The 17098-nt window shown below is 47.8% G+C and overlaps 1 protein-coding gene and 1 pseudogene across 6 annotated transcripts in view; one reads left to right on the top strand and one right to left on the bottom strand.

Annotated features, from left to right (window-relative positions):
- Positions 1–17098, bottom strand: part of Eps15l1 (epidermal growth factor receptor pathway substrate 15 like 1) — a 78589-nt gene that overhangs the window by 18522 nt on the left and 42969 nt on the right. For 5 of the 6 annotated variants that reach the window (XM_051178191.1, XM_051178193.1, XM_051178192.1 and 2 more), the window contains exons 17-21: positions 11473–11596; positions 10590–10640; positions 9513–9649; positions 7366–7426; positions 6611–6693 (exon numbers count right to left, since the gene is read on the bottom strand). In XM_051178191.1, the coding sequence (XP_051034148.1) occupies positions 6611–6693; positions 7366–7426; positions 9513–9649; positions 10590–10640; positions 11473–11596 (456 nt within the window). Of the gene's footprint in view, positions 1–1350; positions 1397–6610; positions 6694–7365; positions 7427–9512; positions 9650–10589; positions 10641–11472; positions 11597–17098 lie in introns of those variants that run through there. The other variant, XM_051178196.1, reaches the window with a different exon arrangement.
- On the top strand, positions 14853–15173 carry LOC127217258 (28S ribosomal protein S21, mitochondrial-like; annotated as a pseudogene).

Raw genomic sequence — 17098 nt, 5'->3', positions numbered from 1 at the left:
GCACTGGCTGCTCTTGCTAGGTCCTGGGTTTGGTTCCCAGCACCCACACGGTGGTCAAGAACCATGTAACTGCACTTGGTGCACTAGGAGAGTGCACCAAGCAGAGCAGGTTGCATAGACATACATGCAAGCAAAACACCACATAGAGACTTTGTCTCAGAACAAAAAAAGAAAAAGAAAGTGCCCTAATAAGATCAGGCTTCAGGCAAAAATGTAGGGCATTTTCTTAATTAGTGATCAATGGGGGAGGGCCCAGCCCATTGTGGGTGGTTCCTATCCTGGGCTGGTAGTCCTGGGATTCATAAGAAATCAGCTGAACAAGCAAGCCATGAGGAACAAGCCAATAAGCAGTACTCCTCCATGGCCTCTGCATCAGCTCCTGCCTCCAGGTTCCTGTCCTGTTTGAGCTCCTGTCCTGACTTCCTTTGATGACGGACAGTGCTGTGGAAACCTAAGCCAAATAAAACTCTTCCCTCCCCTGATTGCTTTTTGGTGATGGTGTTTATCACAGCAACACTTAATTAAGACAGACTCCTTCTCAAAAGGAGCAAAATGTTTAATAAAGTAGATAAGAACACATTTTACCCAACATATAAAATAATAAAGCACAGTTCAAATAAAACTACCGTTGACAGAAAACAGAAGGATCAAGCTGTGATGGCACGGCTGCCACCACAGTGTGTCTACACAAAACTCCTCAAAGGAGCCCAGAGAGTGAGAGGAGGGTTGGTGCTTTCTTTTTCCTCCCCACAGGGCAGGCCAAGGACAGAAAGCCAGCCACAGTACCCAAGACAGAAGGCAGACTCAGACTCCACCCATCAGATTGCTGGAGAGGTGGGGAGAGTGTGGGACTCATCTAGTCACAGAGAAGAAGCCCAGCTCTAGCCACTCACAAACCCTTTGCAGCAGAGGTGTGACAGGGATTGTAGTGGCTTTGGCTGACAGCTGACAGCCCCTTCCTCAGGCCCCTCAGTGCTTTCTGACTGGCAGGCAGATGGCTGTTCCTAGGGGATTGTGAGAGAACCCTACTACCTTCACCCCTGCTTTATACAGGCAAACTGAGGCCCAGGAAGTCAGTGTGGCTTGCCCAGATTACACCATGGGTCAATGCTGACCCAGGGCTAGTAGAGCCTGTCCACTACCAAGGCCTGTACTCCATGGCACTGCCCAAAGGGCAGGCACGGGCTATATATTGGAAACTACCCGTCCTCAGGCTGAAGGAGACACACATGGCTTCAGGGCAGAAACAGCCAGGAGGGGACAACACAGGGAGAAAGTAGTTCTTCCAAAGGAAAACAGGGTTCTGGGGCTAGAGACACAGCCAATGGATCAAATACCTGAGCTTCCTAGCACCCTCGGGAAAAGCCAAATGCGGCAGCATCTATGTTTCTATAACCTAGAGCCAGGAAGAGCAGAGACAAGAGGAATCCTGGCTGGCCTAGGTAAAAACTGCAAGTTGCAGGTTCAGTGAGACCCAAGATGATTAAGGAGGACACTATCTGTGAAGTGACAGAGACAACAGGCCTCACTGTCAGGAGTGTCCCAGAAAGGATTAGGGAAAATGCTCACCACTCACTGGATGCATCAGCAGAGAGGCCACAATGAATACTGTGGCCCCCACCTTGTCACAGTCCATCATAGTGAAAACATGGTAAGGGAAAGTTCCAGAAAAACAATTCCTGAATCTCAAATAACTTTTATTACAATGTACCATGAGTGTTCATTTGCCAATTATGCCTTGTTTACTAGTCATACTACGTCAGAAGAGCAGGTGCATCAGGAACAGTGAATACAGGGTTCAGGTATCCACTGGGGAGGGCTCCCTAGATGGGCCTCCACAGGTGAAGAGTATGATGAGGCTTGTGGGCAGGATACCATCTGTTTCTAGAGCCTTTGTCTACAGACCCTCAACTCCTCCTGCCATTTATCTACAGGCTTGTGGTTGTTTTCTTTTGATAGGGTCTCACCATAAACCTGAGGCTGCCCTTCTATGCACATTTCTCCAGCCTCCAGACAAGACTAAGGATGACAGAGAGGGGTTTGCCACTTGGTATCTTTTGATGCTAATGAGAGACTCAAAGTACTTACAAGCAAGTCTCGTGACCTGACTTTGATCCTCAGGTTCAAATGGTGGAAAAAAAAAATAGTAACTCAAGCAATCAAGCAAGGTTACCCTCGGAGTTCACATGGGTGCCATGCATGACACATGTGCCATCCTTCTCCAAAGAAAAGTCTCTTGTTAGCTGAAGGTGTGATCACTGGGATCTGTGTGAAGCACTCCTGGTTCTGGGGCCTGAAATACAGAAGCCTGAGGAGAGGGGTACAGTGTATATGTGTCCCTCTGGTCTTGGGGTGCTCTCTAGGTATAAGCTGCCTCCAGGGAAAGGTCTCCTGACTTAGAAAACCCTGAGTCACAGGCAGGAGGATAAAGGCCTAAGTAGTTCTAGCTCCTGATCCACACAACCTGAAGCTCATGACATCTGGTGACACAATGCTGTCTGACCCTCTGGCTAGTTGCAATGTCTCAGGCCAGATACATGTGACATCTACCACTGGGGCTTAACTGTGTTAGCCTGGCTTCCCTCATAGTGTTCCATCCTATCCAGTGCCACAAAGCCCAGGTAATTACCAAGTACCAGTTTTATTCCTTCCTTCCTTCCTTCCTTCCTTCCTTCCTTCCTTCCTTCCTTCCTTCCTAGGAAATGTTTCACTGGGTAGACCAGGCTGGCCTTGAACTCATAAAGTTTTACCTCCCAAGTGCTGGGATTAAAGGTCTATAACACCAGGTCCAGCTTCTAACCCCAGTTTTGATGATTTTAGGTTTCCTACTACATTTCCTTTGGGATCTGGCAGTAGATTCAGGGCAGGCTATATTTTCTGAAAGGTTCCTACAGGGCCTGGGAACTGGGGAAGAACAAGGTATGCTTCCACCGACAGCAAGAACTCAGAGGCAGGTGTGAGCTAACCACTGCAACTGCCTCAGAACTGTGTCAATGTAGATTGCTCAGACCCAAAAAGCAGTTTTGAGGAATAGTCAAAAAAGGCAGGGGGCGTGGCTCAGGGGTGGAGTTCCTGCCTGGCATGCTGCAGGAGACCTGTGTTCCATCATACCACTGCAAAGATTTAAAAAAAGAAAGAAAACAAAACCATGACAAGGTTGAAAAGTCACTAAAAATGGGTTGGCACCCACCCCACTACTTCACAGGTGGCTTTTCTTCTGGGTGCAGGTAGAGAAAAGGTAGAAGAAGTTAGAATTACTTACATTTTGAAGTGCTCTATGAACACACTTTAGAGAACCTACTTTGATTTCCTTTTTTGGCTGGAGTGCTGGGATGAACCCAGGGCCCTGACCATGCCTGCAGGCTCATACCACTGATCACACCTGTAGTCCGGGGAACTCATTTTAAAGAAAGCAAATGTCACTGAGGCTCAAGACTGTCTAGAATATTCCTCTGGGAACATGTGCTGGATGGCCTTATATAACTTCACATAAGAGCTGGAGTCATCTGAGAGGAGGGAGCCTAAGTTGAGAAAATGTTTTCATGACCTTAGTTAGGCAAGCCTGTGGGACATTTTCTTAATTAGTGATCAATGGGGGAGAGCCTGGCCCATTGTGTGTGGGTGGTGCCATCCCTGGGCTGGTGGTCCTGGGTTCCGTAAGAAAGCAGGCTGAGCAAACCAGTAAATAGCTCCCTCCACAGCCTCTGCATCAGCTCCTGCCTCCAGGTCCTTGCCCTGGGTGAGTTCCTGTCCTGACTTCCTTCAATGATGAACAGAGCTGCTGTGGAAGTGTGAGCCACATACACCCTTTACTCCCCAGTTGCTTTTGGTCATGGAGTTACATCAAAGCAGTAGAACCCTAAGACAAGCCCTCCTCCACTGGTGCTGCTGAAGGGCTCCCAGAAGTGCCTGCTGTCACTTTCCTCAGAACAGCTGTGCAGAGGTCGGACAGTCTAATTCGGAGTGAGGAATGGCACACATTGCTGCCCCACCCTGATCAGGTGCTGAAGAACTGGTGGTGATGGTTAAAAAAAGAAAAAAGAAAGCTAAGAGGAAAAAAAAAAGCCCTTGCCACTCTACTTTCATTTCCCTCCGGATTTATTTATACCGGGTGTTGTTCTTGAAAACCAGCAAGGTAACCAGAGAGGAAAATCAGTGGGGGATGGGGCAGGCACAGGCTTTACAAGTGTCATGAAGTCAAGGAGCCCCAGGATGCTGTAAACAGTGTATGGGACAGGATTTTCCACAGCTCTAGCCAACTGTGTCCTGGCCTGGTGCCGAGAACAGGAAGTGGACCTGGCTTTCCAATCTCAGTTGTGGGGGAGGGAGTGGAGGGGCGCAAAGGCTTATCTGGGGGTTCCTCAGGAGAAGGGGGCCTGTGCAACTGGAGAGTAACTGGGCAGAGAGACAGGGAAGGGGTGGCAGCTAGCACCCATTCTAGCCTCTAATCCGAGCATCCAAGATGGAGAGCAGCCCAGGCCCTACCATGTGCATGGCCATTGCCTTTCACTGAACACTTAGAACTCACTAACATTTTCACATGAGTGTACCCTGTCATTCCTTCCCACTCTCCACAAACCCCTTCCTCATTCCTACTTCCACATCTTTTAGGCTTTAGGTTCTTTCTGTGACTCTGAGCTTAATTAGCTGCTCACATGAGCATGGGCAGCCAGTGGCCACAGTAGCAGAGAAAACTCCCTTCCCATCAGCAACGTACAATTGCAGACACCTTGTACACTCGCTTGGGCCTTCTTGGAAGCGGGCAATAAGCAGGGAACAGGTTCCAAGCCTAGAGAGCTGGCTCCTCAGGAAGGAGCCAATAACCTGAGACAGCACTGATCACCAGCCCTTGTACGTTACTGCCCCCGTGTGGCCAACATGTCCTGATTGCAGAAGCTGGGTTTCCAGGGCTCATGGCTGTTTCTGCTTCCCCAATGAATGATGCCAGGGGATGCCTATGAGGCCTAAATGCACAGGGCTTCTGAGCATGCCAACTGCAGGTCTCCTGCTAGAAGTCAGGCCTCCTTGTGTTTCTGTGTAGGTCTGTCATTGTGCTGAATACTTGCAGCCCCTCAAATGTTTTTTGGAAGCAGCATGTCACATTGCATGATGCTACTGCTGCCAGCCTTTGGCACCTGAGAATTACTGGGCAGTTGGGACACCAGTGAAGAGGTCATGGTAGGGGAGGGTGAGGACCCCATGCCTGGGTGCTGGCTACTACATGTGGTTAGCCTCCATCTCCTGGAGTTCTCCCATCCACGTACTAACCAGGCCTGACCTTGCTTAGCTTCAGAGATCAGACGAGATCAGGTGTGTTCAGGGTGGTATGGCCGTAGACCATCTCCTGAAGTGTGATTCAACCAACTTCACAATGAAGATAGAAAAATATTGTGTCTGCACTGAGTGCACAGGCAGCTTTTTTTGGACTACAATGGAGCTACGGACACATCACTCACATCCTGTAAGATACTTGAAGCGGGCCACAGGTGCAGTCTGTGGTATTGAGTCACATCACAGGGACAGATCAGTGGCTAAGAGCATACACCTGTAGCACTACTGTCCTTAACTGTTTTGAGGCAGCGATTCCCTGTACGGCCTAGGCTGGGCTGGAGCTGGCCATCTTCCTGCCTCAGCCTCCAGGGTTTGATCCTACAGCTGGCCTGACTTTTTTACTCATTACCAAATAGGACACCAATATAAATCAAACCAACTGACACAGATGCACTGTGACTTACACTCTCTCACCAAGACCACAACTCCAGGTTAGCAAGTTCTTCATAAGCGTGAGCCCTGCTGCTTTCTTCTCAAACCCTGTGTGGCCCAGGCTAGCCTCCAATCACAGGAGTGCCCACACCTGAGCCTACCAAGTGCTGGAGAAAGACGTGCATCTCACCTGGGTCTTGAGCTGCTATACCTTCAAGCTGACTGCTAAGCTCAAGATGTGGCTCTTGAACCACATGTTTGCTCGATGAGTGACACCAGCCACAGTGCGTCCCAGAGCCAGAGCACACAGGGAAGCTTTTCAGAGACCCATGCTCAGGACAGAGCTGTGGCTTTTGTCCTTGAGCAGTGCAATCTGTCTTCATATGCATATTTATTCACCTCTGCTGTGAGCTTGCCCTCATCATTCAATACCCTCAAGGGTCTGGTCCCTGGAGGCTCTAGTCATTTGTGTGGTCCACTTTCTCTAGATACCTCAAGTTTGAGGCCTGTCACCCTAGCCTCCTGGGTCCACTGTGTCTATCTCTTCTTTTCCTAGGTCCTCAACAGACAAGTGTGCTGCCTCGGGCCACTCCCTGACCTTGAGTGTGCTTGGCCAGAGGTGCCACTTCATGCCCTGAGATCTGATCCTTGTTTGATCAGATGTGAGTGAGATCTGATCAGCTCTAGGAGGGACCAGGGCTATGGCAGTTTTGAGTGTACGAAAGGTAACATGTCCTATCCCAGGTCAGGGTATTTTCTAGACCTTATCCACTCTGCTGTGTAAAGTTGTACTCAAAAGTGTGACAAGTGCAGGCACATATATATGTGGCAGCAGCTATGTCTGGCCACCCACACAAGAGGCATGTGGACAGAGGCTATGCCTGCAACTTCTTAGGAGGGGCCTTACCTTGGACATCTGGCTAAAGTCAGCGAAGCCCTCGGCACTGCTGAAGGAGCTGCTTCCAAAGGGGTCTAGGGTCCCAAAGGGATCTGCGAGAGGCACCAACATAGTTGAGGTTATGTCTAAGCATATGTGCCTAAGGCTCAAGGGACAATCCTAGGGTCCAAGAGCAGAAGGCTCAGGGCTGTGAAAGTCTCTGGGAAGATGCTCCTGAGAGTCATGGATCACAGTGCTCAAAACAGGGATTGGTTCTTGCTCGAGCCAGTCCAGGAACAGCAGGTGACATGGACAAAACAAGCCACTTGAGGGTGGACTGACACTTTACAGTTTATATGTGTGGGGGCCACCAGCTGGGAGATTACCCTACCAAATAAAGTCTCACTCTGTAGCCCAGGCTGGTCTGGAACTCACAGAGATCCCCCTGCCTCTGATTCCTGAGTGGTGGGATTATTAAAGGTGATGTACTACCACGCCTAAGTCTGTTTCCCAAAGCTGGGATCAGAAGTGATTATCACCATGCTTGGGGAATGAGACTATTCTCATTAAGGACAATGGTGTTAACAGATAGACTGTCTGAAAGGATGCCAGCTCCTGCTGGGACAGATAGGCCTGTGAGGAATGAGATGGGGGCATCCACTTAGGCCTCATAGTCTCAGGCAATGTTCCTGAATGTTCCACCTGAGGCCACACTAATCTGGGAACTGATGGCATTACTGAGGCATGATGTGGTCAGGAGGGCAGGAGCCCCAGGTCTCTCTCACCTGATCCTTTCGAGGAGATGCTGGAGGAAGAGAAGGGATCACTGGATTCAAATGGGTCAAGCTGAGGGAGGAGAGAAAGAGAAGAGTTTATTCTGCTATCTAGCCACTCAACTGTACTTTCTCCAACAATTTCAAATGCCATAAACAATAGCACACACCTCAGGGAGGTGGGGTAACTCAGACAAACCTGGGCAGAGGAGGGTAATCATCAACAAATACCCTGCAGCAGGCAACACTGATGAATGCTATAGTCCCCACAAATTACCAATGAACTGAAGGCCTGAGAAGTGAACCAAAGCCACAGACACAGAGAGCATTAAGATCTGGCAGAAGGGATGGGTGTACAGCTCCTGCCTAGAACCCTTCAGTGAGGGGTTGAGGGTGTGGCTCAACAAAAAGAGGGAAGTCTGTCTTCCAATGGAAGGAAGAGAATCAAATGACATATGACTGGCCAATTCTAAGACTCAATGGGTTGGTGACAGGCAGATCTCTTAGTTCAAGGTGAACCTGGTCTACAGAGCTAGTTTCAGGACAGCCAGGCCTACGGAGAGACGCTGACTCAAAAAAAAAAAAAAAAAAAAAAAAAAAAGCCATAAATAAAATTGAAAAGAGAAGTTAACTCTTTTAAATTCAAGCTTGCCATCCCAGCAAGCACACAGGAGGCTAAGCCAGGAGGATTGCTACAACTTTGAAGTCAATCAGGACTATCAAGAGAGACTACGTCTCAAAAGGAAAAGAGAAATAGGAGAGATCCATATATAAAGGATCAAAGCAAAAATGACAAATGCTGCTAGCTCTGTGCAGGCAGAGACAGGCAGATTTCTGAGTTCCAGGCCAGCCAGGGTTACACAGAGAGTACCTGTCTCATATATTTAAAAAAAAAAGTTCAGAACTAGAAAGGTGGCTCAGTGTTACAAGCATTGGCTGCCCTTCCAGGGGGCCAGAGCTGGGTTCCCAGCACCCATATGGTGGTTCACAACCTCCTGTATCTCAAGGTGCCAGGATCTGATGCCCTCTTTTGGATTTCATGGGCACCAGCTACTCATGTGGTATAGAGAGACACACAGGAAAAACACCTAGCCAACTAAAATAAAAACTGCTTAAAATCTTTAAAAAAGAAAATTCCAACAGAAAAGAAATTACAAGTTATGCTTCACTCCAACATGCTGGGCAAAGGAACTGGATTCTAGAATATGTAGAACTGTGCATGTACAATGAGCTATATTGGGGATGGGACCCAGTCTCAACATGAAATTCATTTCTTGTGTGTGGGATTAGTTTGCACGTGTGTGGGGATGAGTGTATAGATGCAAAGGCAAGAGGCACCTGGCTTCCTATCTCATCACCCTCCACCTTCCTCCTCTGAGGCAGGATCTCTGCACCCGAAGCTGGGCTGACCAGCAAGCCCAAGCCATCCTGTCTCTTCCCAGCTCAAGGCAGGCTGTGCAAGAGCACAGGCAGCTTGTTTCACAGCTGCTGGGGTCTGCAGGCTCACCTCAGGCTTGTACAGAAGTGTTCTTGATTGCAGAGCCACCACTCCAGCACCACCACCCACTCTGTGGTCTGTCAGCTTTTTTAATTGGGGGAAGAAGGGGGCAGTGGAGACTGTCTGACAATGTCTCACTACTTGCTATGAAGACCAGGCTGGCCCAGAATCTGTTATTTCTTATACTCTATACACAGCCTGAAGGGAAATTCACACAGCATTCTGAGTGCACTTGCACCCTGGCTGTATGTCCAACCACATGAGGGCAGATGTGGAACTTTGCACTCATATCATGATGTCAAGTCTAGCAGGGGTAGATTAGGTCCTCTAAAAGTTACATGAAGGGAAAAGCAAGCAAGCTACCATGCCCAGCTACTCATAGTATTTTGCTGTAGCTATGGAACATGGAGTGAATGTGTGAGCAGAAGACCAAGCAAAGGGGAGGGACAGGAAGGGACAAGAGCTATTTAAGGAGGCCCTGGCCCCAACTTGGCAATATAGTACACTGGCTCACAAGAAAGGACTTGGTAATGACAGTGATGGGAGACACCTCACTCACCAGGAATGAGACCAGGCTTGTAATCCTAGCTCTTGGCCAACCCTGCCAGCCTCCTGGACACCATGGACCTGCTTGAGTGGGACCCTTTTCAATACCACTCACCTTTGGAGGTAAGGAAGGGTTCTTTGTGAAGGGGTCTGAGGTAAATGGATCATTCTTTGTCTGTTTCTTGAAGAAGTCATCAGTGGTTGAGCTGTGGAATGGGTCGCTTTCTTTGAAAGGGTCTCCTCCAAATGGGTCTAGAAAGAGAGGGTACAGTTGGTGAGCACAGATACTAGAAAGATGTAAGGAGTGGACACCAGGGAGATGTTAGGAGAGGACACCAGGAACAAAGGGCTCAGTATGAGGCAGAAATTGCTGTGAGTGGTTAGTTGACCCGGGGTCAGGATAGGGATATTGGCCACAGGTGAGAGCCTTTCAGGGTGATGGAGTGTCCTTCAGCTTTCCTCAGCTCTACACATCTGTCAAAGGTTTTACTGGGCATTTGCTGCCACATCTGACAGCCTGGCCCCACGGAGGAAGAAAAGAACTGAGTCCTGCAAGTTGTGCCTTCACCTCCACATGTAGCACACATACACGCAACAGCTAAATAAAAGTTTCTTGAGATAGGACCTTGCTATGTAGACCAGCTAGGTAGGCTGGCTTTGAACTCAAGAGCTCCACCTGCCTCTGCCTACTGAGTTACTGAGTTCTGGGATTAAGAATGTGCACCACTATGGCCAGTTTACAAAACTTTTTCAAAAGGAGAGTGTTGTAGTATGTACATTATGCTTTTTAATAAAGCTTCATTTAAAAATAACCAACATGAGTGATGCTAGGGGTAGGCAGCACACTGGTGGCACCAGGCAGGCATTGGACAGGACAGGAGAAACTGTGACAGATGGGAGTCTCTCCTGGGATGTAAATATTCCAAATCTTTTCTGTTTCTTTGGCTGGGGTGGAATCTGGGCTTTCAGGCACACTAGGCAATTCCAACACAGGGGGGAAAGGCACACATGACATGTGATGGCTCTCTTTTGCTATAACATCACTAGCATGAGTGGTGGGAAATCTCACTAAGTGTGATAGTTACCCCACATATCCAACATAGGCAGCTATGGCACAAATGACCCTGTCCCCAAATGAACTGAGTCTGGAAAGACTCAGCACTGTCAGGAACACAAGGAAGCTAGCCTTTACCTGTGGCTGCTGTCTGCTGCTCTGTGAAGGGATCATTCTGGAAGGGGTCACCTGGAGCAAAGACAGAAGCATTCAGGTGAGTGCAGGGAGGACTATGGGAGGAGGGAGGACTACAGGAGGAGGGAGGACTGTGGGAGGCAGGCTCCTGCTTGATTTAAGGGAAAGAAGTGGTTCCTCTGTACCCCAGCCATGCCACAGGAGGGTATTGGGTGAAAAGTGATAGCTCCAGGCAGGAAAACACTTACGATGGCCTGGATGCTTGGCTGGCTACAGAAACAACTATAGTGCTTGAGAACTCACTTTCTTTCTCCACCCTGGATCCCTACATTTCCTCCTACCTTGCTCAATAAGAGGATAGGAACACAGTGGTTGTCCCAGTCATGCCATGATGACTTATGACAATACCAAAGCTACTGGATATGTTCCTTAGACCTAAAATCAAAATCTGAAATCCCCAGGTATGATGACACACACCTTTAATCACAACACAGGTGAGGCAGAGGCAGGAGGATCTTTGTGAGTTCGAGGCCAGCCTGTTCTACAAAGCAAGTTCCAAGACAGCCAGAGCTGCATAGAGACCATGTCTCAAAAAACAAACCAAAAAAAAAAAAACTTGAAAGTGAAGAGGTTGGAGTGGTTGGAGTGGTGGCTTAGCAGTTAAGAGCATCAGTTGTTCCCGTTGAACACTCAGGTTGAAGTCCCAGCACGGACATGGTGGCTCACAACTGTCTGTAAATCCAGCTCTGGAGGATCTGACGCCCTCTTGTGCCCTCAGAGGGGCAATGCACACACATGATGCATACACATGCAGGCAAAAGAACCATACGCACAAGAAAGGAGAAGAAACAACAGTCCTTTCATGGGGATGTAGGCTGGGGTATACCTTTGAAGGGGTCAGCTCCTTTGAATGGGTCGGACTTGAAGGGGTCCTCCGCCTGGAAGGGGTCTGGATGCAGGTCTTGGGAGTTGTTGCTAAACAATAAGGCTTTGCTTTTGAAAGGATCATCCTAGGATTGTGAAGAAAGGACAGGAGCTGAGTTACTTATGATCTAAATCAAATCTGCACTTGATACAGTATGAGCTGAAACAGAATGTGGGAAGAGGAGTCACTCAAGTGGAGATTTTAGCTAAAAACAACCCTAGACACTGGTTTATTTGCTAAGGTAGCAATGGGAACCAGGTGTGGCATGCATGGAAATTCTGCACCATAGCTTTGCAGTTTTTCAAAAATCTAAAGGACTCTTAACAGTCACTGAGGGGAATGAGCAAATAGATGGAATCTACCCATCCATGTGGTGGAGTAATATTCAGCCTTGAGGAAGGAAATTCTGTTGTAAAAAGAGGACACTTGAGGGGGCTGTAGAGATGGTTCAGCAGTTAAAGGCACTGACTGTTCTTCCAGAAGACCTGGGTTCAATTTTCAGCTCACAAGGCAGCTCACAACTGTCTGTAACTCCAAGATCTGACAGCCTCACATAGACATACATGAAGGCAATACACCAATGCACATAAAATAAATAATTATTAAAAAAAATAGACTTGAGGATGTGAAGCTAAGTGGAAATAAGGTCAGTGACAGAGATAAATGCTGTGTGATCCCATCCACACGAGACCCCTGGACTCACCACATTCACAGGGGAAGAAAGTGCAATGATGGGGGTCAGTGCCATTGACTCCCACTCCCCAATAGTTCTCTGTCATTTCTGCCCAAGTAGGAAGTGGGACTTGGGGTAACACTGGCACAGTGGGAGCTGCTAAAGCATGTAGGGCACTTTGCATTTTTATAAAAAAGTGCTTATTTCTAGAAACTGGCAAGTGTATTCAAAGCAGCATGAAAAAAAATTACTTTTGAAGAGTGTTTTTCCTTAGTGGGAATGGCCTGAAGGGGTGAGGCGACCGATCCCCTGCAAGCAAAATGCTAGGTTGAGAATCAGGGGTCTAGTTGCTTGAGACACAATCCTCCACAAAACAGGGTTGTTTAATTGGAACACTTCTTTTTTGGGGGGTAGGGGGGCAGGGTCTCACTGAGCAGCCCTGACTGGCCTGGAACTACTACATAGACAAGGCTGGCCTTGGGCTCACAAATCAGCCTGCTTCTGTCTCTCCAACTGCTAGGATTAACTGTATGAGCTACCATGACCAGCAGATGGTTTTTTATAGTGGAACCCATGGCTGGGTGAAGGGACTGTCACCCCCTCCATGACCAAGTCATTCAAAGCTGGGGCATCTATGAAAGCAGACAATGGTTCGAAAAAAATGACATAAATAGTCTAAAAGGACACATTCTAATAAGGCTGCCTACACCTGGGATAGGAGAATGGTTCCCAGAAGGGCTAGTTAAAAGGAAGCCACCAGATGGGAATGGGGAACACCCTGGTTCTGGGAAGGCTGAGGCAAGAGGACAAGAGTTCCTGTGTGTCTAGCCTGGCCACACAGCAAGATTCTCTCAAGAAATGAAAAACTTAATAAGCAGTAGTCACTAGGTGACAAAGTGGTGGGCTATCTTCTTACCTGGGACCAATTCTTCAGACCTTCTGGGCACAGGACTTCCCAGGGAAGGCAGGCCTGGCACTCAGGGAGGCTAAGGACAGATGCAGCTAGCACAGCATCTGCTGAGGAGGCCTAGGTGCCGCCAGCCTTGAGAGAAATGTGATGGGACTCTGACCAAAGGAAGCTTGTGTGTGAGGAGGAAGACAGGCAAAGGAAGGACACATAGCTGCTGGGGTTCAAGGACAGAGAGACACTAGCAGAAGGTCATAACCTAAGGAAGCCCTGGGCCAGGCAGAAGACTCATGTAATAGCCCTTTGTGAGGAATGGGCTATTTTCCAAAGGAAGAGAGGATGAGAGATGGAGCTGGTCTCAGAAAGAAGATTACAGCTTTACAGAAGAGCTGGGTACCAACTACCTACTGTTTTCAATCACTGAAGGGAAGACAATGAGCGAATGGTCGCAATGCCACAAATGTGCCTGGGAACTGCACTACCAGTTCTGCACATGGCAGGGCCTACACGGTGATGTCAGGAGGAATCACAACCTCACTGAGCTGTGACACCTCCTCCAAGGTGTCCTCCAGAGAAGAGCTTGGAGGCAAAGATTTACACAGCACATATGTAGCCCAGCAGTGCAGCACTGGCTCCTTACATTAAGAGTAAGGAAGAAATGGAGCTGGAAAGAGGGCTTTTCCCACACAGTCAGCCACCAGCAAGGAGAATGAAGTGCATGTCACTCTGGGAGACAGAATACAAGGGCAAGTACAGGCCCATGGCACTTCCAAATATGGGACCCATTCTATCACCATATGCATAGAAGTGGATGAACAAATCTATGTCATTAGTAGATGCCATTTTCCCACACCACTGAGTCATGTGGTCACTGGATGAGGAGGTAACTTATATTAGGGTAGGTGGTAAGTACCTTCATAGAAGTAAACAACTGATGTCTTTGCAGCATGGAGGATAGGACCCTGGAAGGGCCTCACATACACTGGGCAATCCCCCACTGCTGAGCCATGTGCCCAGCTGCAGAAAACACCTTTAAGGGCAAGGCAGCATCTAGCCCAAAGCTCTGCCTGCTTTCAGAATACGGACATGGCCACAGAGGACACTCTAAGAAGTTTCTGTGACATCCTTGCCTTTTAGAGAGTGCTGGGAGATGGATATGAAGGTACATCCCTTTCGTGTCAGCACTCAGGGCAGAGGCAGATGGATCTCTGTGAGCCCAAAAAAGGCCAGCCTGGTCTTCACAATGAATCCCAGGCCAGCCATGGCTATACCATGAGACCCTGTCTCAAATAATAAAACAAAACAAAACAAAGAGGACACTGTGGGGTGACCCAATGCCAGAGCTCCTGATAATTATCCTGAAATAAATAAATATTCAGTTCAAGTTAACAGCTAAGCAACTCTCACTTACAAATCCAGTTGCTGGGAGTCCTTGCTTGGCTCCTACATGTTACCGGGGCTGGAGGTGGCCAAGGACCCAACCTGTCTTAATGAGCAGAGTAACAAACGGGATGGTGCATGGCTTGTTCTCTGCTGAGTGGGGCTGGCTGGGTATCCAGGAAGAAGCTCCATCAGTCACAAGAAATAAACATGGCTTTAAGCTAGGTGTAAGCTAACACGTGTGAGGTCCTGGGCTCTGCCTTTGCTAACACATGTGAGGTCCTGGGCTCTGCCTATAGCACTGTGAAAGAAAAAAGTAATTAAGGATATATATACAGAAATGAACATAGCCTTAAGAATCCTCTGTCTCGGGAGACATAGTCTGTAGGTCCTGAAGAATGAAGATTTGAAAGCAAGGCCATGGCTAAACACCTGAAGTTCATTGCCAGGACTGTGATGGTTCAGGAGGGGAATGTGGAAGGTGCATACAGGGACTCTGACCAGAATCCTCACTACTGATGGGCTTACTGAAGTCACAAAGCGAAGGCGCTACTACGAGAAGCCCTGCCGCCGCCACCAGCATGAGAGCTATGAGACATGCTGGAGGATCTACAACATGGAAATGGCTCGAAAGATTAACTTTTTGATGCGAAAGAACCGGGCAGATCCATGGCAGGGCTGTTAAGGCCTGTGGATAAAAGGTCCACAATTCTATGTCTAACTCTTCTTTTATGCAACCCCATTTTCTGTTACCTTTCTCTTCAGTAAACTCAATCACACATGAACAAGAAGACTTGAATATATATAAGCTATCTCAGTCCACAATGAACCTTTTTATTAAAAAAAATAATAATCAAAAAATGCAATAGGAGCAGTAATATTGGTTGCCAGTCTAGGAGAGGGGCCAATCAGGAGTTATATGTAATAGGTACACTTTCTGTTTATAAAGATTTGTAAAAGTTCTAGAAACCATGGTGACAAAAAAAAAAAAAAAAAAAAAAAAAAAAAAGTGTATATTAGGGTTGCAGAGATGACTCAGCAGTTAAGAGAGCTTGCTCCTTTATAGAGGACCTTGGTTTAGTTTTCCACACCTACAAACTGGCTCACAAGGCCTTTAACTCCAGTTCCAGGGGACCTCTCCACACCTTCTGGCCTCTGCATGTATGTAGAACACGTATTTGCAAAACTTTGTCTTTCAAGACAGGGTTTCTCTGTGCAGAACACTTTTTACACAGAAAATATAAACTTTTAGTGAATATGGAGCTGGAGAGATGTATCAGCTTTTTAAGCAACTGGCTGCTCTTTCAGAAACCCTGGGTTCAATGTCTGGCACCCATCTGGTGGCTCACAACTTAACCCCAGTTCCAAGGGGATTCTTTTTCTGACCCCCACAGGTACCAGAAACACATGTGGTACAGACATATATGTAAGCCAAATATTCATCAAATTAAGTAAGTAAATGTACTTAGTATTTGGTTAAAAAAAAAAAATCCTATGTCTCCACCGGGATCTTAACACTTAACACTTAAGCAGACTAGCTTAAGAATCACCTGTAGAAAGTTCTAGATTTGCCACTCTGGTTGCACTGTTCTCCATTAGCACAGCTCATAGCTACACCCTACAGTACACCCTACTCCAGACAGTCCCCAGATGATGGAACACTGAACAAAGACCTTGCTTCAAAGTGTTTATTAAGAAATGGAAACAACCCCCCCTACCACCAATGAAAAATTGTATTCATACAAGGAGATATAGGTTCTTTCAGACACAAGTCCTGAGTTTCTAGCTAATATATCTGATAGTTACACTGTACAAGTGACGGTCAACCCTGAAAACTCCACCTGGCTCAACGATGGGCAAAAATAACCAGGTACAAAAAGACTCAGAAGGTAACAGAATGACCAGCCACCTGCAAACGGTCAGCCACTGCCAGGATACAGCCCAGGATGTGAGCCTGATAAAAGTACCAGGAGAGCCGGCACACCTTTAATCCCTGCAACTGAAAGCTCTGGAGTTCCAGGCCAGCCTGGGCTGCAGTGACACCCTGTCTCAAAAAAAAAAAAAAAAAAAAAAAAAAAAAAAAAAAGAAAGAAAAAAGAAAAAAGAGGAAGAAAAGAAAAGCAACAAATCAAACAGTCTATAAGGGGAGGCTTAGCATGAGCATTTCCCTGGTCCAGGACACAGGACAAGCCAGCTGCATAAGGAACGATGTGAGATGGAGTGGAGAGTGCAGTCACAGGACCGAAACACACACCAACTGCAGGCCACAGAGCAGGGAATTCCAAGGAACAGCGAAGCTTAGGAAGCCTGTGGTGGGTAGGAAGCCACCTGCTGGTGAGTCAAAGAGTGAAGGGGACCTCTGTGGCACACGTGAGAGATTGGCAGGGTTAGAGACAGCACCTTTCTAAGTCGTCCAGGGCAAGTCCAGGCTTCCCTGTGAGTTCTTGGATGCAGAAGAAACAGAGAAGAGGGGCAGGTGCTATGCTTAGAGCACAAGGCAAGGAGGGAGAAAGCAAGAATGAGAAGCAGCAGGACTGCAGCAGGCAGAGCCTGGGAAGATGAGGCAGCCAAGCAGTTCAGAGCAGCACAGTGCCCCATATACCAGGACACACCCCTGGCCTGGGGCT

Source organism: Phodopus roborovskii, unplaced genomic scaffold (genome assembly GCF_943737965.1).
Source record: "Phodopus roborovskii unplaced genomic scaffold, PHOROB, whole genome shotgun sequence".
Classification (NCBI taxonomy): domain Eukaryota; kingdom Metazoa; phylum Chordata; class Mammalia; order Rodentia; family Cricetidae; genus Phodopus; species Phodopus roborovskii.
This window is presented reverse-complemented; position numbering and strand designations above follow the sequence as displayed.